This window comes from Dromaius novaehollandiae, chromosome 18, assembly GCF_036370855.1.
Source record: "Dromaius novaehollandiae isolate bDroNov1 chromosome 18, bDroNov1.hap1, whole genome shotgun sequence".
NCBI lineage: Eukaryota > Metazoa > Chordata > Aves > Casuariiformes > Dromaiidae > Dromaius > Dromaius novaehollandiae.
In genome coordinates, this window is record NC_088115.1 from 6,616,361 (window position 1) to 6,638,842 (window position 22,482).

General features: G+C 46.0%; 1 protein-coding gene across 1 annotated transcript; it reads left to right on the forward strand.

Annotated features, from left to right (window-relative positions):
* Window positions 1-16,691, forward strand: LOC112982425 (myosin heavy chain, skeletal muscle, adult). Its single transcript, XM_064522520.1, has 38 exons — window positions 1-207; window positions 295-438; window positions 532-688; window positions 2,190-2,217; window positions 2,316-2,436; window positions 2,525-2,617; window positions 2,748-2,811; window positions 2,911-3,009; window positions 3,116-3,219; window positions 3,300-3,438; window positions 3,952-4,070; window positions 4,165-4,314; window positions 5,100-5,270; window positions 5,924-6,230; window positions 6,333-6,400; window positions 6,591-6,678; window positions 6,773-6,890; window positions 7,221-7,344; window positions 7,431-7,567; window positions 7,690-7,945; window positions 9,393-9,635; window positions 9,854-10,030; window positions 10,116-10,261; window positions 10,354-10,444; window positions 10,533-10,922; window positions 11,063-11,189; window positions 11,375-11,493; window positions 11,925-12,121; window positions 12,550-12,733; window positions 12,820-12,985; window positions 13,157-13,281; window positions 13,570-13,878; window positions 13,978-14,181; window positions 14,500-14,625; window positions 14,720-14,890; window positions 14,976-15,080; window positions 15,226-15,321; window positions 16,465-16,691. The coding sequence occupies exons 1-38, from the start codon at window positions 1-3 to the stop codon at window positions 16,618-16,620; spliced, it is 5,826 nt and encodes a 1,941-aa protein (XP_064378590.1). The 3' UTR covers window positions 16,621-16,691.
* Window positions 16,692-22,482: the final 5,791 nt, after the last annotated feature.

Sequence of the window (22,482 nt, forward strand, 5' to 3'; positions counted from 1 at the left end):
ATGGCCTCTGCAGACTCTGAGATGGCCGCCTTTGGGGAGGCGGCTCCCTACCTCCGAAAGTCAGAAAAGGAGAGAATAGAGGCCCAGAACAAGCCCTTCGATGCCAAGACATCAGTCTTTGTGGTACATGCTAAGGAATCCTTTGTGAAAGGGACAATTCAAAGCAGGGAAGGAGGGAAGGTCACTGTCAAGACTGAAGGTGGAGAGGTGAGTGAAAAGCAGGCTTCAGAGCAGCATTTAATTCTCACTCTGAGCTCTTAGCTGACATGCATGGATCTCTCATTTCCTTGCCAGACTCTGACTGTGAAGGAAGATCAAGTCTTCGCCATGAACCCTCCTAAGTACGATAAAGTCGAGGACATGGCCATGATGACCCACCTCCATGAACCTGCTGTGCTGTATAACCTCAAAGAGCGTTATGCAGCCTGGATGATCTACGTAAGTACCAGCAGCAGTCTTCCTCCAAGTAGCTAGGAAGAACTACCATGGTAAGCCGAGTGGAAGCCAACTTGCTGTCTCCCTTCCTCACAGACCTACTCGGGTCTCTTCTGCGTCACTGTCAACCCCTACAAGTGGCTGCCGGTGTACAACCCGGAGGTGGTGTTGGCCTACCGAGGCAAGAAGCGCCAGGAAGCCCCTCCACACATCTTCTCCATTTCTGACAACGCTTATCAGTTCATGTTAACTGGTGAGGAACCTTAAGGGAATCACAGAGTCTGTTTGGATATATAATTCCTGGGGCAGCAAGGACAGTCTTTAAAATGAGTGTGCGCAGAGATGTAAAATTCATCATGAATCTGAATTATTTTAACAGTTATCAGTGTTGCTACTTTGTGTGAGCCAGAATTCTGTCATATGTATTTTTATAAGTCTAGCTGATAACATACAGACCAGAATACTGAAAAGGTTATGGTTAACAATAATAGGATGAACTGGGTCACATGAAACAAACTTCTACCCCTACCCATTATTTAGATAAGAACATTAGTCAAAATGTCACAAAAATACTGTTAGAACTCTGAAAATTTGAAAATTTCATTTCTCTAAACAGTGTTGCTTAAGTTCTTTGTGCCTTGGCTTCATGAAGACAGATTAAAAGAAGCAAATTGCTCTATTTCAAGTGTTTTCCTGATATTTGCAACTTATTGGGAAAGAACAAGAGCCAGGATCTTAGTGGAGTCCCTAAAACATAAAGATCATTTAAAAGTTTTTTTTCTCCTTTTCCACATTTACTTTTTAAGTCTGGAGTAGGTTGATGAATGGCAAATAGGAGTTTAGTATTTTCCTTTCACATTTATCTTCTTCATTCTTCCTTCTCTTAATCAGTACCTTTAAAAACAGACTTGCAAACTCAGAAATACACTAAAAATGAGCAGAAAATCTGAAACAAGAAAACAATCAAGACAATAAAACAAGGTTCCTCCCCACCTTGGCAAGAATTAATTGTTTGGAATTCACTAGTGAAAAGGAAGAGGAAAGAAGGTCAAAAGAAAGGCTTGTTTAACTATTTCCAGCCCTGATGAAATCTCCAGTTTCCTAGCAACCAGGGGTTATCAAGGAAAGAAAAAATTAAAAGGGTTGGGCGAGGGGGGTCAGAATTCTTTTGACCCATACAGTTAATGGATACAGCCCTTTGTTACACAGAGAGAAGAGCAAATTCATCAGATTTCTTTGCGAGTATTTTCTTGATGGGAAATGGGAAGAAACTGATCTCAGATTCTTATATTGTTTGAGGACTATGATGTATTAGCTTTTAGTTATACTTTCTGAGATCTTCAAAGGCCGTGACTAATCTCTATGATTTCCACAGTGAGTTCTTTCATACAATAGCACCCATCAAAACCTTTTTATGTCTGCAGTATAGGCTTCTCTGATTGAGCTAAACCTCCAGACTACTCCTTAAAGTCAGTCAGAAGTACCAGGCATTCTACAGCACTATCAATTTCATGCTCAGATTGGTATAAGGAAGAGTTCAGATTAAGGAGAAACACCCAATGAGAACACCCAGTAAAAAAAAACACTGTAGAAATGTAAACTTTCATAACATGAAATACGTTTCTCCCTAAAACGCTCTATGCGTGACACCTGAGCTCTCTAAAAGCCACTGCTTGTATTTCTCTCACAGCTTTTGAATTCCATGTTACTTCAGAGCACTGCTAACAGCATCTTTGTTTCTGTCCCTTTCACAGATCGCGAGAATCAGTCAATCCTGATCACGTACGTACATTGCCTGCTCGGGGTCCTGCTGGGTTGCTCTGTGCCGGGGGACCTGCTGCCTGACCATACGTTCTCTGCTTCTCTCTCTGGCTTCACAGCGGAGAATCCGGTGCAGGGAAGACTGTGAACACGAAGCGTGTCATCCAGTACTTTGCAACAATTGCAGCTAGCGGGGATAAAAAGAAGGAGGAGCAGCCGCAGCAGGCAGGCAAAATGCAGGTGAGGCAGGAGGGACAGACTGAACGCTTGGCCTGCAATTGCCACATGGATTAAACACTGTAACTTAACAATACTTACTGTGTTGTAGGGCACGCTTGAGGATCAAATCATCAGCGCCAACCCCTTGCTGGAGGCCTTTGGAAATGCCAAGACCGTGAGGAATGACAACTCTTCACGCTTTGTAAGCTGTTGCTTTGGACAAAATCCCTCCCTCTCCTTGCAAGAGTAATGGTGGGCCTTGTGCTATTCCCACCGAAGGAGTTGGCGATGGAATGCAGCTGGGCTGAAATGCTTCTTTTTTCCCTTAACAGGGCAAATTCATCAGAATCCACTTTGGGGCCACAGGGAAACTGGCTTCTGCTGACATTGAAACATGTATGAGAGCTTCCTTGCCTGATAACATTTCTTCCCACATTTCCACCTCTGTGCACTGTGCACTGTCTTGTGTGTAACTCCTTCTCTCTTCCTTGCCAGATCTGCTGGAGAAGTCAAGAGTCACTTTCCAGCTCAAGGCAGAAAGAAGCTACCACATCTTTTATCAGATCATGTCCAACAAGAAGCCAGAGCTAATTGGTAGGAAGGATTACTAACTTTTTTGGAGGAAGATCACTGAGCAACAGCTCACTCTACTACCTAGTTGACAACACTTAGCCTCTTTCCCACCTATTCTTGCATTCAGACATGCTCCTCATTACCACCAATCCATATGACTATCATTACGTGAGTCAAGGTGAGATCAGTGTTCCCAGCATTGATGACCAGGAGGAGCTGATGGCTACAGATGTAAGTGACACACCAAAGAAGTCCCCGCTGTAGCCATCTTTACTGTTTTTACTATACTGACTCTACTGTTTCTATTGCAGAGTGCCATTGACATCCTGGGCTTCAGTGCTGATGAAAAGACCGCCATTTACAAGCTGACGGGGGCTGTCATGCACTACGGGAACTTGAAGTTCAAGCAGAAACAACGAGAGGAGCAGGCGGAGCCGGATGGCACAGAAGGTACGAGCTCACACACTTGTTCAAAGAACTCTGCTGTTTGCAAAGGTGATATCTTAGCCTCCAAAGGCAGACCTGAAGGGGTGTGAGTCACAAAGTAAAGCTCTGAGGAAAAGCACCTCTGGGCAGTGTCCAAGTGTGGAGGCACGTTTTTTGCCACAGGAAATAAAATTCTTCTATCCCGTCATTTTATACCTCTCAAAAACACACAGCCTGAAGGGAGAAACCTCAATGCAGGATATCTCTCTTCCAGTAAAACCCTCACCTGTTAAATCAGAGTCATGCATGCTCATATTCCTGGTGAAATAAACCCCGCATTCATTGCAACAAGTTCAGCATTATCCTTCATAAGTTTCATTCCCTCCCAGATCTCCTATGTGAGACCAGATGAACACATTTGCCTTTCAAGAAAATGGACAGTAGAGCTGATTCTGAGAAACTCCATGTTGACCATATTCTAGTCACTGTCTAATGATCTGTTCTTCTCTCTCTCTCTCTTTCTCTCTCCTTGTTTAGTGGCTGACAAGGCTGCCTACCTGATGGGTCTGAACTCAGCTGACCTACTCAAAGCCATGTGTTATCCTCGAGTCAAGGTCGGGAATGAATTTGTGACCAAAGGTCAAACCGTGGAACAGGTAAAGAAAGTATAAAATACATGGCTTGAATGAAGACTTGCGCATTCTTCTTTTGTCCTAAAAGGTAACCCCAGTCCTTTCTTCTTTGCTTTAGGTGCACAATGCTGTAGGTGCCCTGGCAAAAGCCGTCTATGAGAAGATGTTCCTGTGGATGGTCATTCGCATCAACCAACAACTGGATACCAAGCAACCCAGACAGTACTTCATTGGTGTCCTGGACATTGCTGGCTTTGAGATCTTTGATGTAAGGAACAAGGATTTGGCATCACTTTTGTGGGAGGGGCAATGAGGGGCCATGAGGATTCAGAAATGTGTTTCTTTTTATGAGGTTTCAGAAGCATAGCCTCGTCATTTGCAGTTTTCTGCAACCCCCTGTCTCTTCTGCTCAGACATAGCATGGCCCTCGAAGGGCTTCACTTACAAACATGTTGATTATAATGTTTTCAACAGATAGAAAAAGCACTGTCTTCTGACAAAAAGATTTCAGAGGCCCTTGAGCATGCAAATGTCTTGGGCTTTGCAAACAAAGAGACAGACTGAGGACTAAGGCTCACACAGAGCTGGGCCACAGGTGTGGACGTTCTTGGAAAAGCCAAGGAAAGGGTTGTGCGGTGGGCAGAGGCATAGCATATTTCCCATGTTGTGCATGCCGTGATGCTAGGACTTTTATGTCAGAGCAAAGAAAGCCCCAGATTGTTCATCTGAGGGCTGAGTAATTCTTGGGAAGGACAGTGAGGAAGTTTCCATTGTCCAGGTGGTAAGAGAGCCGCAACACCTCAATGTTGCTGCAGCTAAGGTTACTGAACTGTTTAGATTATGGGTAGCACAGCAGAGAAGAAATTCCACTTTTAGGTTGATTTCAGAACAGTGGCAATAACAAAAATCCCTGAGGACGCTAAATTTTACAACAGAAATCCCGCTAGGGAAACACACACCATTAAAATGCAGTAAGGTATTAGGACATTACTGACAAAACCGTAGTCACTGCCACACCTTGAGAACCTGTGCACCTCTCTTTGCATTGGACAGTTCAACAGCTTTGAGCAGCTGTGCATCAACTTCACCAATGAGAAGCTGCAACAGTTCTTCAACCACCACATGTTTGTGCTGGAGCAGGAAGAGTACAAGAAGGAAGGCATTGAATGGGAGTTCATAGACTTTGGGATGGACCTGGCTGCTTGCATTGAACTCATTGAGAAGGTACCTATTCCATCCAAGTGTATGATGCACTGAGAATTTTGTGAGGTTTCTGGGCCAGAGTCAGCTGACAAATCCTTCATGCTCACACCCAGACATTCAGTATCAGCTAAACAAAGTATCTTGTCTTGAAATTTATTTTATTTTGAGGTAGGGAAATTAAGAAGGCCAAACACAAATCTGTGTTGTCAACCCTCTGCTACCCTGTCTTTGAGCATGGAGAAGGTAGCCGGAACTCCCACTAACAGAATTCTTTAAAAGAAACTCCAGTCAGTTGCCTTTCCCTTTTCCTCCAAAGACTCGCATCAAAACTCCACATAAATTTGTGAAGTAAATACCTTCTAGGCTAATTTCCCTGAACAGCGCGTCTCTTGCAGTCGTTCTTCCACTTGTTTTTCTGACTACCACTTCTGACTCTACTGCCAATCCTAACCAGAACGGCACTAATGTTCTTACCAGTTCTGTGAAGACAGGCTGCTGGAAGTGAGGGGAAGGGTAGGCACAAATAAGATTGCTCACTGAGAACAAGCCCTGACAAGCTTAGGCCCTTATCCATTCTGAGATGCTACCAACAGCACACAGCTACCTCTGATGCTCATGGCATAGGCCTCACACCATTGTAATCTTTCTATGTCACTTCTTGTGATGTCTTCCAGCCCATGGGCATCTTCTCCATCCTGGAAGAGGAGTGCATGTTCCCCAAGGCAACTGACACCTCTTTCAAGAACAAGCTCTATGACCAGCATCTGGGCAAGTCCAATAACTTCCAGAAGCCTAAACCTGCCAAAGGCAAGGCTGAAGCCCATTTCTCCCTGGTACACTATGCTGGCACAGTGGACTACAACATCTCTGGCTGGCTTGAGAAGAACAAGGACCCCCTGAATGAAACCGTCATTGGGTTGTACCAGAAATCATCACTGAAAACACTGGCCTTACTCTTTGCCACTTATGGTGGAGAAGCAGGTAAGCTCTTTAAAATCCACATGTACCATCTGTTCATAACATACAAAGGGGAATCTCCAAGGCAGCATTCAAAATGTCTGTTTCGTTTCTTCAATTTTGCAGAAGGTGGTGGTAAGAAGGGTGGTAAGAAGAAGGGTTCTTCTTTCCAGACTGTCTCAGCTCTCTTCCGGGTAAGTGCAGAATTCATTATCTCATAAATAAGAATGCCCAGTGAAATACCAGAAGTAGAATAATACCTATGAGATGGAAGCCCTTTAAGTCTGCCATGTCAGCAGACTGAAAGACTCAGTCTTATATATGCAATATTAAGAATGGAAGTGCATACAAATTGTAATTTAACTTTACCTCATGATCTTACAGGAGAATCTAAACAAGCTGATGACAAATCTGCGGAGCACTCACCCCCATTTTGTGCGCTGCATTATCCCAAATGAAACAAAAACACCTGGTAAGGGGAGAAAGCAGGAGGAAAACTTGAGCCACAGGAGCTCTTCTCCCCAGTGCCCAGCAATGGGGTAGTCATTAATGGTGTTGCTTGTTAGGTGCCATGGAACACGAGCTGGTGCTGCACCAGCTGCGGTGCAATGGCGTGCTGGAAGGGATCAGAATTTGCAGGAAAGGATTCCCCAGCAGAGTCCTTTATGCCGACTTCAAACAGAGGTAAGAGCGCTCCACCTTTTGCCCATTCTGCCCAAGCAGATGCAGCCTGAGCATTTGAACCTACTGGAAACATTATACTTTAAACTGGTACTGAGCAGTAATATAAAAAAGTTTCACTATCAGTTTATGGGGATATAATATTGTAGAGGATCAAGATTATCATGGATTCTGATTTAACAGTACGAAAACTTTCTACACCCTGCCCCGAAAGGATGAACTGTTCCCAGACATGAGATTGTTTCAGTAGGACAGTCTGAGAAGGCGGTGGGCTTCAGACATGGTGGTGGTCGGGGTGATGGGGATTTATTCATGTTCTGTTTTCTCCTACAGGTATAGGGTGCTAAATGCAAGCGCTATCCCAGAGGGACAGTTCATAGATAGCAAGAAGGCGTCGGAGAAGCTCCTTGGGTCCATTGATGTGGACCACACCCAGTACAAATTTGGACACACCAAGGTAGAAACAGCTCCTGGGTTCAAAGACTCTGTCCCTGTGCTTTGTACGACCTGAGGCTGATGTGCTACAATGTTCCCTTTCTCAAGGTGTTCTTCAAAGCTGGGCTGATAGGTCTTCTGGAGGAGATGAGAGATGAGAAGCTAGCAGAACTCATGACTCGAACACAGGCCAGGTGCAGGGGCTTCCTCATGAGAGTGGAGTATCGGAGAATGGTGGAGAGGAGGTAGACACTTCTCACTTTAATTTTTTTGTTGTGGCACTTCAATTGAAATTGAATCATTGAATTCATGCATTGAATTCATCATTCCCCCAAGGTACATAATAGGCATATGGATTGTATTTCAGGGAGTCCATCTTCTGCATCCAGTACAACGTTCGTGCATTCATGAACGTCAAGCACTGGTCCTGGATGAAGTTGTTCTTCAAAATCAAGCCCTTGCTGAAGAGCGCAGAATCAGAGAAGGAGATGGCCAACATGAAGGAAGAGTTTGAGAAAACTAAGGAAGAGCTTGCAAAGTCTGAGGCAAAGAGGAAGGAGCTGGAGGAGAAAATGGTGGCTCTGCTACAGGAGAAAAATGACCTGCAGCTCCAAGTGCAGGCTGTGAGTTTCACCATTTATTTGTTCCCAGGAAAAGAAGTGTATACAGGTAGACTGTTTTTTTCCCAAGTGGAACTTCGCAAGAGGCAGATTAACTTGCAGGAGAAAACAATGCATGTCACAGTCTAACGGTCTCTAAAACTGAGAAAATGGGCACTGGCAGTGGCATGGTGAGTCCTGTGGCAACCAGTGGAGATTGCTGGCAGCTCCCAATGAGACTCAGCACTCCTGCTGTCTGAGCAAAGAGCGCACCAACAGAAAATACACAAAAGAACTCCCTGCCTGAGCTCCCGCCCCTCCCTGAACATGAGAAAACAGGATGCAGGCCTGGAAGTGAAGTACCTATAGATCTACCCACGTTTCCTAATTATGACTACATTGTCAGGCTTTGGTTACTTTCACAGTAAGGATATTTGCCATTCAAACTCATTTAGAATAAGGCTGTTTCTTGACACCAAAAAACCCACCAAAACCTGAGACTATGTAGTGATCAACTAAAACCAGCACTGAAAATATTAGAGATACAGCCCGGAAAGACAGCACATCGGTAGTTGATTGCAAGGGCAAGACCTCTGTGGCACGTCCAGTAATTTTAATGAATGTAGAAGACTGATATATCTCTTTCTCCATGAAAGTATTCTTGAAAACAGCAGAGCTTTTGTTTCCCACATACGAGGTTCAGAATAGGTCAATTACCAGAGAAGGTATTGAATACTGTGTTTGTGAAGGGAAAAAGACTCCAAGACGTCTCTCCTAATAAAATCAGTTATTACTCTGAAGTCCCTGTGAGTACATGAGCTATTTCCACAGCTACCATTACTATAAAATGTCTCAAAAAAGGCAAGAAAAATTCAGAATCAATGTCGATTCCAGCTGAGAAGCTATATTATCATTTCCGTAAAAACAAGGACATTTTCTTCAGATTTTTGAGAGAAAGATCAATTTCAGTACATGCTGTGATTTTATGGGAGAAATAATTTCTTCTTTCTCCAAGAAATTATTAAATACCACGAGATGCAGCATGAATTAAGAAATTAAAGCAAAGCTGCATTGTTTACAAAGGGAAAAGACGCTAATGCTTCCTAAAGGATAAATAAACAATTTCAGTGACCATTCTTATGGGGTGCACATGAATATCGAAGTATCTCAAAGAAAATTAAAGACTTCTTGAGCAGATTTTAAAAATTAAAAAAAAAAAAGGGGGGGGTAACCTGATTTTATTCTTATTTTTGGCAATAGCATAGACAAAACAGATCAGAGAAAAATCCTCCGGACTGTTCTTTTCAGTTGAGAGGAGATATAAAGCTCCACAGAAGAAGAATGAGCCACACTGTTTGGTTGTTTGGGCAGAAGGCCCATTTCAGCCTTCCTTCTCACACGTGCCTACTTAGCGACAGAGCTAAGACACTTCCAGACTTTATAACCCCAGAAAATCTCTTTTTGCCTCCAGGAAGCAGATAGCTTGGCTGATGCTGAGGAAAGATGTGACCAACTCATCAAAACCAAAATCCAGCTGGAAGCCAAAATTAAGGAGGTGACTGAAAGGGCGGAGGATGAGGAGGAAATCAATGCTGAGCTGACAGCCAAGAAGAGGAAACTGGAGGATGAATGCTCAGAGCTGAAGAAAGATATAGACGACCTTGAGTTAACGCTGGCCAAAGTCGAGAAGGAAAAACATGCCACCGAGAACAAGGTACAGACATGGGGACTAAAATTAAGTGCCGAGGGACAGATGTGTCTCCCAAGGCCTGGTATCCCTAGCACGCTGCTAGTTTTGCAACATGCCAGCAGGATAGGTGGGCAGCCCAAAGGGAAACCAAACTCCTGACTGAGCATTCCAAAGTGAAAAGGTGACTGCACCAGCAGTCGTGTTTTCTGCCTGGTTTTTGGACACTTGCTGATAATGTGCAGGTGAAAAACCTCACTGAGGAGATGGCAGCCCTGGATGAGACCATTGCCAAGCTGACAAAAGAGAAGAAAGCCCTCCAAGAGGCCCACCAGCAGACCCTGGATGACCTGCAGGCAGAAGAGGACAAAGTCAATACGCTGACCAAAGCTAAAACCAAGCTCGAGCAGCAAGTGGATGACGTAAGCACACACATATCCACTAAGAACAGGACAGTTATGGAGTTAGAGCTGGCTGGCAGAGCACTCATGACCTTGTACTGTTTAGCTTGAAGGGTCCCTGGAGCAAGAGAAGAAACTGCGCATGGACCTTGAGAGAGCCAAGAGGAAACTCGAGGGAGACTTGAAGCTGGCCCATGATACCATAATGGACTTGGAAAATGATAAGCAGCAGCTGGATGAGAAACTGAAGAAGTAAGTGTGGTTGCGGGGTATCTTTGCACCGTGCAAGTGCGCGTGTTTTTTTGGGGGGGGCGTGGCTCTGACACAGTTTGCTTTGTGCAAAGGAAAGACTTTGAAATCAGCCAAATCCAGAGCAAAATTGAGGACGAGCAAGCCCTGGGCATGCAATCCCAGAAGAAGATCAAGGAGCTGCAGGCAAGTCTTTGTTCCTTCCCCTCTCTCACACCAACAGAGGTCAGGTAGGAGCAGGGCATGGGTGTGAATGGTGCCTAATGTTCCCCAGGCCCGTATTGAGGAACTGGAGGAGGAAATCGAGGCCGAGCGGACCTCTCGGGCCAAAGCAGAGAAGCATCGGGCTGACCTCTCCAGGGAGCTAGAGGAGATCAGTGAGCGCCTGGAAGAAGCCGGGGGGGCTACGGCAGCTCAGATCGAGATGAACAAGAAGCGTGAGGCAGAATTTCAGAAGATGCGGCGGGACCTCGAAGAGGCCACTCTGCAGCATGAAGCCACAGCTGCTGCCCTGCGGAAGAAGCATGCGGACAGCACAGCTGAGCTTGGGGAGCAAATAGACAACCTTCAGCGTGTCAAGCAGAAGCTGGAGAAGGAGAAGAGTGAGCTGAAGATGGAGATTGACGACTTGGCCAGTAACATGGAGTCCGTCTCCAAAGCCAAGGTATAGAATTGCCTATGTATTTTTATGCTCTCCGGCACCTGGTATGACACACAGGCTGCATCTACTAACCACATTCTCATACAAGAGCCTTGCCCTATCCAAGAGTCAATTGTCTTTCCTTGCATGTGTTTGATGCCTAGGCAAATCTGGAGAAGATGTGCCGCACTCTGGAAGACCAGTTGAGTGAGATTAAGACAAAGGAGGAGCAGAATCAGCGCATGATCAATGACCTCAACACACAAAGAGCTCGTCTGCAGACAGAAGCAGGTGAGGCATTCCCATCCCTGATGCACAATGGGAGAACCCACAAGTCGTGAGGACACCACAGGGTTCAAAGTGATTAATGGTTTGTCTTCTGTAAGCCACTCCAGCACCGACAGGTTTACAGGCACCAATTGTCATCCTATTGCTAGTAGCACAATAGTTTTGCTTGTCTCTTTTACTCTTCCCAGGTGAATATTCCCGTCAGGTGGAGGAAAAAGATGCATTGATTTCTCAGCTGTCTAGAGGCAAGCAGGGATTTACCCAACAGATTGAGGAACTGAAGAGACATCTAGAGGAAGAAATAAAAGTGAGGATGTTTCCTGTAAAAGGCTTCTTTCTCCTTAAAGGCAGGGCCGTGTTTTAGGGAGCCTTTCCCTAAAGCCATGTAGTGCTGGAGGCAGTACCAGATAATCGCAGGCCACCTAACTGTAGCCTGGTTTCTACCCTAGAGGAAGTTGCCCACAAGGCTTTGATGCAATTTGTGATGCTCTCTAATACAGGATTTGGGCACAACTGTAGAAACATTTATATAAACAACAGATTGATTTCTCCTTTCAGTAACACAACCTGATTCCCTAGAAAACGCCCATGAAGGATTCCTCAGCTCCTAGCTTTAAAATTCTGTGCAAGAATTTGCCTGTCCTTTCCCCTAGGGCAATATTGCTGTGCCTGACAATTTCACTGTCAAGAAGCATCTCAAAATACGTACTGAAGTTACCAATCCTAATGTCTCCACAGGCCAAGAACGCCCTGGCCCACGCCTTGCAATCTGCTCGCCATGACTGTGACTTGCTCCGGGAGCAATATGAAGAGGAGCAGGAAGCCAAGGGTGAGCTGCAGCGCACCTTGTCCAAGGCCAACAGTGAAGTGGCCCAGTGGAGAACCAAGTATGAGACGGATGCCATTCAGCGCACAGAGGAACTGGAGGAGGCCAAGTATGTGGGAACTGGCATGTGGTACAGCTGGAGGAGACTGGGGCAGTCAAAGAAAATTTGACAGAGTGCCTAAAAGTATAAGGGCAGGTTGAAAGTACAGGTGAGAGAGATAACCAAATGATAAAGATGCTCAACTGTCCGCTCTAGGGGGGATGAGAGAGGCAAAGTGTGCTCTGGAGAAAGCAGGTTGGAAAGACAAATATACCCATCAAGATTAGAAATGTGAAGACAGGCCTAATACTCAGTATAGGGTCAGGGCACAGAAGTGTTGCACTCTGTATATGGCATCCAATCTTGGGGGAAAAAGGTGACTTCTGTGAGAAATACTGGGGTCACAGAGCGTAAAATGGACTAGTGTCCTCTTGTGAATAACACAACACTGGCTCTCCATTGATTCCTAAGTGGGTTCTGTGTTTACTGCCTGCCAGGAAGAAGCTGGCGCAGCGTCTGCAGGAAGCGGAGGAACACGTCGAAGCCGTGAATGCCAAATGTGCTTCCCTGGAAAAAACAAAGCAGAGGCTGCAGAATGAAGTGGAGGACCTGATGATTGATGTGGAAAGATCAAATGCTGCTTGCGCAGCTCTGGACAAGAAGCAGAAGAATTTTGACAAGGTAACCTGGCCTCCAGCTTCGTGGTCTGGGGACAGAGCATCCCCTCGTGACTGCCACGCCCATACTCAGGCCCTCTTGCTCTTCAGATCCTGGCAGAGTGGAAGCAGAAGTATGAGGAAACGCAGGCTGAGCTGGAAGCCTCCCAGAAGGAGTCTCGCTCTCTCAGCACGGAGCTGTTTAAGATGAAGAATGCCTATGAGGAGTCCTTGGACCACCTGGAAACGCTGAAGCGGGAGAACAAGAACTTGCAGCGTAAGTCCCGGGTGCTCTGCTCCTCACAGGGCTTTCTTGCAGGCTTCTCGACCCACCACACCAAATGGCTCCGTGCCGGCAGTATTGCGAGGGTGTGTGTCACCTTCCTGTGGCAGGGCCTTTCCCCTCCTGCTCAGTGCCTGACCCTGCCACTTGTCTCTGTCCCTACAGAGGAGATCGCTGACCTCACAGAGCAGATTGCAGAGGGAGGAAAGGCCATTCATGAGCTGGAGAAAGTGAAGAAGCAGATTGAGCAGGAGAAATCTGAAATCCAGGCTGCTCTGGAGGAAGCTGAGGTACACAGCGGTAATCTTTGACCTCTACAGGAGTTCAAGCAACAGGGAAAGAAAAGGTGGCTAAGAATTATGTAGTCTCCATCTGTCCTATCTGTGGAGCACAGCTACCTCAGACATCCTTAAGTACTGTGTAAGAGATTATTTGGAAGGCAAGCAGTATTTTTATTACCTTCATAGCTATTGCTCTCTATTTCTGCAGGCCTACCTTGAAAATCAACAGTGAAACAGTTTATTTGAAGGAACAAGAGTGTTTATCCCGTTATTAACACAGTCTCCTTTCTTTTTTAGGCCTCTCTTGAACATGAAGAAGGGAAGATCCTGCGCCTCCAGCTGGAGCTCAACCAGGTCAAGTCTGAGATTGACCGGAAGATAGCAGAGAAAGATGAGGAAATCGACCAGCTGAAGAGAAACCATCTCCGAGTTGTGGAGTCCATGCAGAGCACCCTGGATGCTGAGATCAGGAGCAGGAATGAAGCCCTGAGGCTGAAGAAGAAAATGGAGGGAGACCTGAATGAAATGGAGATCCAGCTGAGCCATGCCAACCGCGTGGCTGCAGAGGCCCAAAAGAACCTGAGGAACACACAGGCAGTGCTGAAGGTCTGTTAAGCAGAGAGAGAACTGAGTGAATGGCTTAGCTCGTTTCTTCAGGGCCAAGAATACTATGCCACCTTGTAATTGCTGCTGCCTCTTTTACAGGATACCCAGATACACCTGGACGATGCTCTGAGGACACAGGAGGACCTGAAGGAGCAGGTGGCCATGGTGGAGCGCAGAGCAAACCTGTTGCAGGCTGAAGTTGAGGAGCTACGCGCAGCCCTGGAGCAGACGGAGCGGTCAAGGAAAGTGGCTGAGCAGGAACTGATGGATGCAACGGAACGTGTGCAGCTCCTTCACACCCAGGTCAGGAACCCTGCTGGAAATGACTCTGATTACAAGGCTTTTAAGAAAAAAGGGGTTGGGGTGTGGCCCACGGGAGCAGGATGGCCATACAGCCTGTAAGTGAGTATAATATAAATCATAATCATGAGTATATCATAAATCATAGATCAGTGCTGTAAAATGGCCAAACCAAGGCGCTGTCCATGTCCAGTTTGTAACTATGGCTCTAAAGTGGACTCCTGCATTAAGGACTTCAATAAAGAACATGCTTTAATTATCAGTTCTTGAGGCAGAAGAGTTAGGCCTAACAGTAGAAATCATGTTCCTTCTGTTGCACAGAACACCAGCTTGATCAACACCAAGAAGAAGCTGGAAACAGACATCACGCACATTCAGGGAGAAATGGAGGAGACAATCCAGGAAGCCCGCAATGCTGAAGAGAAGGCCAAGAAGGCCATCACAGATGTGAGCTGGGGGCTCCTTTCATTGCTGATGGTGGATGGATTCTGCCCCAACATGTCTCTCGCCCCAAACTGGCGCCTGTTCCTTTGCTCTCCAGGCGGCCATGATGGCAGAAGAGCTGAAGAAGGAGCAGGACACCAGCGCCCACCTGGAGAGGATGAAGAAGAACTTGGACCAGACGGTGAAGGACCTGCAGCTCCGCCTGGATGAGGCTGAGCAGCTGGCACTGAAAGGAGGCAAGAAGCAAATCCAGAAGCTGGAGGCCAGGGTGTGTAGGGCTGGTATTTGTGCATCAGGGAGCACGTCCCATGGGGAGCCACAGAAAAGCTCCAAGGATGGGCTTCTCCTTGCAGGTGCGGGAGCTGGAAGGGGAGGTTGATGCTGAGCAGAAGCGCAGCGCTGAAGCCGTGAAGGGTGTGCGCAAATACGAGAGGAGGGTGAAGGAGCTGACCTACCAGGTAAGGCAGGAGGCCTCTTTGTGCTGACTGATGCACCCTCCTCCCAGGAAGTCAGAATGTTTGCACACAATTCCCAAGGGGAATTGTTACCTTCACGCGGTGGGGAAAACAATGCACTCTCTTTCCTGCATACCTGCTGCTGTAGTCTGAGGAAGACCGGAAGAATATTCTCAGGCTCCAGGACCTGGTGGACAAGCTGCAAATGAAAGTGAAATCCTACAAGAGACAAGCTGAGGAGGCTGTAAGTACTGCTCAAGCCGGGGCCAGAGTCACCTTCTGCGGGTTCAGCACAGGTGCTGAGGAGATGAATGTGAGAAACCTGGAAAGTGCCATTGGTCAGCAGAGGAGGGCTTTAGGGTCTTTGTCATCCTCATAAAACCACCATGATACCTGCGCACCAAACCAGTGAGAGAATAACTACAGAAATGTCAAGACCAAGTGAAAAAATTCCCCCTGTCAATGTGACACATTGCTGTAGTGGGGTTCTAAGTAAGGGAGGACGGGGAGGTTTGTATGAGGTCTGTCAGTAAGCCGTGGTAGGTGGGGGATGGAGAGTGTAGGCTGTGCCCTCTCTCTCTAAGGAACAAGTGCAGCTTCTTCAGTCCCAGTGGCAGGAGGACTGGAAACCCCTGAGCACTTGAATCATGCCTGTCAGCTCTCCTGAAATCTTTGCCTGGGAACTCAGGCACAGAAGCACGAGAAAGCCTCCTGACTGAGCTTGAGCTCTCCCACTGCAAGGAACTCCTCCTTCAGGAGCCTGTTAGGGAAAATAGAGCACAGCAAAGATGGGAGGGGCTGAAGGGTACTCACAAGACATACAGTATTGGCCACAGGGTTTAGCCTGGTGTGACGAGGCCTTGCTGCCTTCTGGGCATGCTGCACTCAGCGATGAACCTCGCGAGGCACATTCTGCAGCCTGTCTTATACACAAGGTCAGACTGAACAATGCCAAGGGTCACATCCACCGACTGAGAAGTCGATGACTCTCTGCCATCAGGCAGGAGCACGGGGCTTCAGGGCCTTTATCAGCCCAAGAAATCACGCTGCAACTTGGGCACCAAGTAATGGGAGAATGAGCACAGAAATGCCAAGACCAAGTGAGGAAATACCTCCTCGGATGTGACACGTTCCCAGTGTAGTTTGTCACAGTGGGCTTCTTGAGTAAGGGAGGATTGAGAGGTCTGTGTGAGGCTTACGGGTAAGCAGTGGTAGGTGGGGGGCAGAGGGTCTGGGCTTTCCCCTTCTCGCCAGGGAGCTACAGGCTTTTGGAACCTTGGAGTCTTCCCGCACGCGGGGAACAGCCGCAGCCCCACAAGTCCCAGTGGCAGGAGAACTGGAAACCCCTGCCCTGGGCTCTTCACCCCCCCCCTCCCTCTCCCTGCAGGAGGAGCTGTCCAACGTCAACCTCTCCAAATTCCGCAAGATCCAGCACGAGCTGGAGGAAGCTGAGGAACGGGCGGACATTGCAGAGTCACAGGTCAACAAGCTCCGAGTCAAGAGCCGGGAGTTTCACAGCAAGAAGATAGGAGAGGAAGAGTGAGGATGTCAGGAGGCAGCAAAGTGACATGGGTCGTGCACAAAATGTGAAACCCTCTGTCACTTTCTTCTGTAATTAGTCTTTGTAACCACCCCAATGTCTAGAGAATAAAGACCATAGATTCCTTTGCTTGCATACTATGAGTAACTACTGTGTTTTCGCTCTGTCTTTTTTTCTTTCCTCCCTAGTTTCCTCTTCAATCTCATTTTGCATTGGATAGTGCTGAAAGGTTAACTTTAATTGTGTCCTTTAGCTGTCTGCTGTATCGTACATATTTTTATTTCCCAGGTAAATCCGGTAAAATCATGCTTAATCATGTTTTAGGTGAAAGTATATGTCATAACGTACTTTTCTTGCTATGGGAAAGGCTGTGTAAGAGATCCAGTTTAGAGCAGACGCAGCACTGCTGTGGCATTTCCATGGCACTGCACAATCATTCAGTCCTTCTTACCTGGACTGGCTACTACTCCTTTCAGTTACAGCTCATGGCTCCAGCACTGCACAGAGGTGCTGTTCCCTTCATGAGGCCACATGCTGTGAACAGTTTGGGGTGGAGGGGGAGAGAAAGCGGGGTATTGGCAAATACTCTTTCCTTCATTCAGACTGTGTTCTGAACAGAAGAGGCTTGCTGGGCTGTCCAGCTGTGAATTCTCATGTGCTCTATTAGCTGTCTCAGCTGAAGCATTCTGACGTTTTACACTTTGTCTCTAGTTTGGGTGAAAGACACGCAGACAGCGTCAAGGTAGGTTAAAGCTTAGGCATGCACAGAGACATCTGCCTCAGCTGATATTTTCATAGCACAAACAACTGTATGCTTCCAAGTAACTTCTGTTCCTTATTTTCAGGAAGACCAGACAACCTTGCAGGATTTCCTCAGAAACCACAAAGACTGAAGGAGCACCAGGTGAGAGCTGTGCTCAGAGTGAACCAGACACCAGGTCAGAAGAAACCACGGAGTGAAGAGCCGCTGGCACTGAAGGGAAACAAGAAGCACATTGGGAGGTGGAGGCCAGGGTATGTGTTGATGTTGAATGCTTGTGACAGTGTACCTCTTTCCACTCCTGCTGTGCAAATGGGTGTCTGAAGCAGGAGCTGATTCCTGCACTAAGCACTGGGCACCAGTGCATGGCACCAACGATGGGAGTGGCCTTCGTAACTGCCCCAATGTCTAGAGAATAAAGACCATAGATTTCTTGGCCTACAGACTGTGAGCACTAACTTACATTTCTTTTTCTTTTTACTAGTTAGATCTGGATCACCATTAGCTTTTAGGCACAACTTTTGCTTATATTTCTTGTATACCTACATCATAATACAGCGTTTTAGCACCTACTGCCCAACTACTTATGCCCTTTATATTACATTAGTAACTGGATCAAGAATAGAAACGGGAATTCAAAGACAGAGAAATCCAGGAAAATAATGCCTGACAGTGATTTGTACCATTTCAGTCTACCTACTGCTCCATCTCAAACCAGCATCTGGTATTTGCCTCACTGCACCTCAGCACTTTCCAGCTGTGAGCAAGTGATACAGCTGTCAACCCAGACACTGTCAGGTGTGAGAGCCGCTTTTTGCTGGCCTCTTTCCAAGGGAGATTTGTGGAGAGCTGGATACTGACAGAGTTTATGTTTTGTAGGAAGGTGACAGCAGCTGTTCTTCAGTCCATTTTAAGTTAAGGCATCTTTCTTTCTGATAAGAGCCCAGTTTTTGAATGTGGTCCTTTCCTTAGTAATATTTTAGATACCTGAGCCTGGACCACCAGCCTCCCTCTGTAGCCTATGGCAAGATGGGTCAGTGAGCATACAAGAGGCATCTGCAGGAGCCCACCAGTTAAAGAGAAACACTGCAGTATTCATTAGCAGCTGTCATTTCCAGTCTAGCCTACTGGTTTTCCATTCAAAGTATACAGATGTAGCAATGAGGAAGCTGGGTAGCCAAACAACTTTATTCTGGGCCTGACCAGGGCTCAGAATGAACTAGCAGTGAAGACTTTGGACCTTGGCTAAAATGGCACAATGTCCAGTCTTGACCCCTGCCTGCTGGGGCAAGGCTCTCAAGGCTGGGGCTCACTGTTGCAGCCATGGCTGCTGAGTTCCTAGTGAGCACTGGGTCAACCCAGCACCTGTAGCACTTTCTGGGAAGGGTGAATATGTAGACATGAGGACAGCTAGTTTGTGTTATGCCAAAGGGAGGACTCTCTTAAATTCAAGTCAGCCTTCTCTCTGAATCAGCACAGACTTCTTTGAAAGGGTAGACAAGCATGTGGATGGGGAGATCCAGTTGATATAATCCACTGGGATTTCCAAAACCTTTCAACAAGGTACTCCATCAAAGGTTTTTACAGAAACAATGCGGCCATGCGATAAGAAAGAAGGTCCTCACTCAGATAAATAATTATCAAAAGGAGAAGAGTTATCTCTTTTGGGGGTTGTATTGTTCAAGCTATAGATAAAGCAACCTGAAAAGGTGTTGAACAGGAAGGTACAAAATGTTTTCCAATCAAATAATGCTATTCCAGGCAGTAAGGACAAGCACTGATCACTAACTGCAGAAGGATTTCCATGAGACTGAGTGAATGGATATTAAAATAGCATTCAAAATTCAATATAGATAAGCACAAAATGGTACTCTTAGAGGAACATAATCCAGTATCACATATAAAAAGGTGGTCTGTGAGCTGACTGTTACCAGTAGGAGTGAGATCTTCCACCTGTGTTGGATAATTGCATGAAAACATCAACTCAGTTCTCAGCAGTGGTAGGAAAAGAGAAAACAAAAAGAAGCAAATTGAATCTGCAAAGAAATATCATGAATGAACAAAACAGAGATGACTATTGTTCCACTATATAGATCAAAGGTGTGATGACATTTTAATATTACGGGGAGCTGGATTCCCCCGTCTCTAAAAGGGGGCAGAGGGAATAGAAAACATTCCAAGGCAATAAAGATGATCAAAGATATAGAGCAGCTTCTGTATTAGGACCAGTTCAACAAACCCTGAGACTTAAGATAGGAAAGGAGACAACTGAGTGGGGATTCAAAAGAGATCTATAAAATTGGCAGCAGTATGGAGAGGTTGACAGGGATCGAATTCTAACTGTCTCTTGCATTAAAAGAACAGAGAAGTGTGCAGGGTGGAAGGCAGGGGGTGATGTGTATGTGGAAAGTAAATGAAACTACCTGAAGGTAAGTTCAAAAACACAGAGGTGTGGGTTCTTCATACAATATGTGGGTAAGCTGTCATTATATGCTAAAGGATTACAGGCATTCAGAAGGAACCTGGACATGTTCATGGAAAAGAAATCTACCAGACATTATCAACTACACAGAAATCCTGCCCGTAGCATGAAGGCCCAGAGCCAGGTAGAAAGACAGAAGTTCAGAGTGTACTTGAGGAAAGTATCATGCATTCTTTCTCTTTCTTGTAGTTTAGTCAGGGAATAAGCACTTGCAGAGGAAGAGAGGGCAGGCCCCCTGCCCACCCCAGTCCATTTTTACGACAAAAAATGATGCTGCCAGTCAGAACACATCCACCAAATCAGGCCCGCCAGGGGATACAGGGGCAAACGCATGGTTTGGGAGGTGGAGGGAGGCCTCTGTGTTGCTCTCATGAGTTTACATGTCTATGTTCTGTGTAGCTGGCTCTTTGGATGCCCACCACCTACTCAGATGTTGCTGAAAAGGCATTTGTGCACTTGGGCTGTAGCTGTGACTGTAGTTGCTTCGGGGCTGCATCCTGCAGCAGAAAGTAATGCAGAAGCAGCAGACTGTCACCTGCTCAGGGATCAGCAATTTCCCAGCTATGGCATGCAAACCGTGGCTATGATCAAGCCTGAGGCAGGTGGTCCGTGAAAGCTTTGGAATGTGATTCACTTATAAAGTTTTCAAAGGAGGGCTGGCCACAGCTTTTGGAGTTCCTTTAGAAGTGCTGAGGGTTGACAGTGCTCTCTCGATCTGTGTGTGCAAACGCCACTGCCAGAGCACAAGCTTTGCTTCCAGAGAGATGCTCACACTGCTGGATGCTTCCAACTGACAGCTCCATGGCTGTACACCTGAGACTGAATTATCAAAATGAGTCTTACCTTATTTGGCTCCAAGGTACAATGCCACCAACACACCAGCACTTGTGAGGCTGTACTGCTGTCAGCGTCGAGGATGGGAGAGCAGAAACCCAGGGTGGTCTGTCACTGCCATCTAAAAAGGGAATGAGAGTGCTCTTTAGGAGTAGATCTCAATTTTAAACCACAGACAGCTTAATAAAGCCAGCTGACACCTAGCAGTGATGCCAGCAAACCTCTTTTTTCCCATGATATGTTAGAAGGCTTCCAATGCTTCCCTAATAGACTTCAAATCTCTTTCACCCCTTTTTTCCTCTGAACTCATACTCCATGGTAGAGACCACTTCTGATACTGTCTTTCCTGGTGGTTTATCCTGCTTTCTTTTGCTGCTCCTACAGAACTCCTGAACATTCTCTGTTCACACCAAGACATTTAAGTTTATTAAAATCTCTATTACTGTAATGCAGTCAATATGATGTTTGTGATTAATAGGAAAAGGTCTGAGGCTTTGTATTGATCTGACAGTGCAGGGTTTCAGGGCTTGCATGGACCTGAAGTGGTTTTAGCTTGTTTCAATAATGTGTAGTAGTCAAGTGACTTTCACCTAACCCGTTTTAGCTTAAGCTTTGTGAATACCATATATCATAAAGGTCTGACAAGCCTTGGGAGTCTCTGCATAATAAAGAATAGCCATTTGTGATAACTGAGGCTGGGGGAAGCTATTATGCACCTTCTAAACTTCAGTTGAGAACCAAAGAAAAGGAAGCAAGCTTTGAGAAGGAACTATCTAAAAATAAACCCTGATAATGCTGATAATTCATTGTAAGCTCCCTCCACCATTCTCTCTAAGAAAGAGTTAAGAGTCAGCATTAGGACAGAGAGGAGCATTGGAAGGGTAAGCATAATACCAAAGAAAAGATGTAGATACAAGGAAGTTTGTAGAAAAAAAAAAGTGCTATTAATGAGGCTTTTCTGTATCATTTAGATAATTTATACGACTAGACTGTTAGAACATATACTTAGTTCCACATATATGATGTGCTTCAAACTGCCTATAACAAGATTCTGAGTGTAAGAATTTGATGCAGGAAATATCTTCTGCATATTCCCACTGGTCACCATGTGTGGGCATCCATATAGAATAGATTTTAGAGACACTTCAAAATTGTAATCCACAGACAATGCACAAGTTATTGAAAAATCTTAAGGATGCATCAGCACCACCTGAGTATAAGGGACCCACTTTATCAGAAAGGATTTTAGGACAGGATGGTCTGGACCTCTGTTAAATGCAGTTTTCCTTTTTGAGAGAATTTCTATGATAACATTGTATAGAAGGAGAAAAGCCAAATTGCACTGCTGCAAGAGGATATACTGTTTACTGGAAGTGTGCAAAATGACTTAACTGATCCTCCTTCATCTCAGCAACTAGAGTTCCTGTCTTTTCTCTACTTCTGCTCTGGCCTGTGGCGGTGAGCTGGCCGTGACTGCAGAAGGTGAAGGCTTTAGAAGGCCCAGAAGAGCAGACACTTTCCTTATTTAGGTATTTTGTGCATCTTGCCCTTGGCTCTGCAGACCCCCTCTCCAAGGATGAGCATGTGTGCCTCTGGCTCAGAATGCTACATTTCATTCACGATACAGCTACTGAGGTGGAAACAAGCTGCCCTAACATGAGCCTGAAAGGGACCTTTAACTCCAGGGGCAGGAGGGTCTGGGTTAGCATAAGTACAACCAAAATTTTCCCATTGGCATCCTCAGGTAGAGGTTAGGATCTCGATTAGGCTATATGAGTGCAAAGAGCCA

Bases quoted from the DNA above. Each gene is read 5' to 3' on its own strand.
- LOC112982425 (XM_064522520.1), top strand. From the start codon at position 1: ATGGCCTCTGCAGACTCTGAGATGGCCGCCTTTGGGGAGGCGGCTCCC. The intron at 3,220-3,299 runs GTAAGTGACACA...TTTCTATTGCAG, and splicing joins AGGAGCTGATGGCTACAGAT to AGTGCCATTGACATCCTGGG. The intron at 14,182-14,499 runs GTCAGGAACCCT...TCTGTTGCACAG, and splicing joins TGCAGCTCCTTCACACCCAG to AACACCAGCTTGATCAACAC.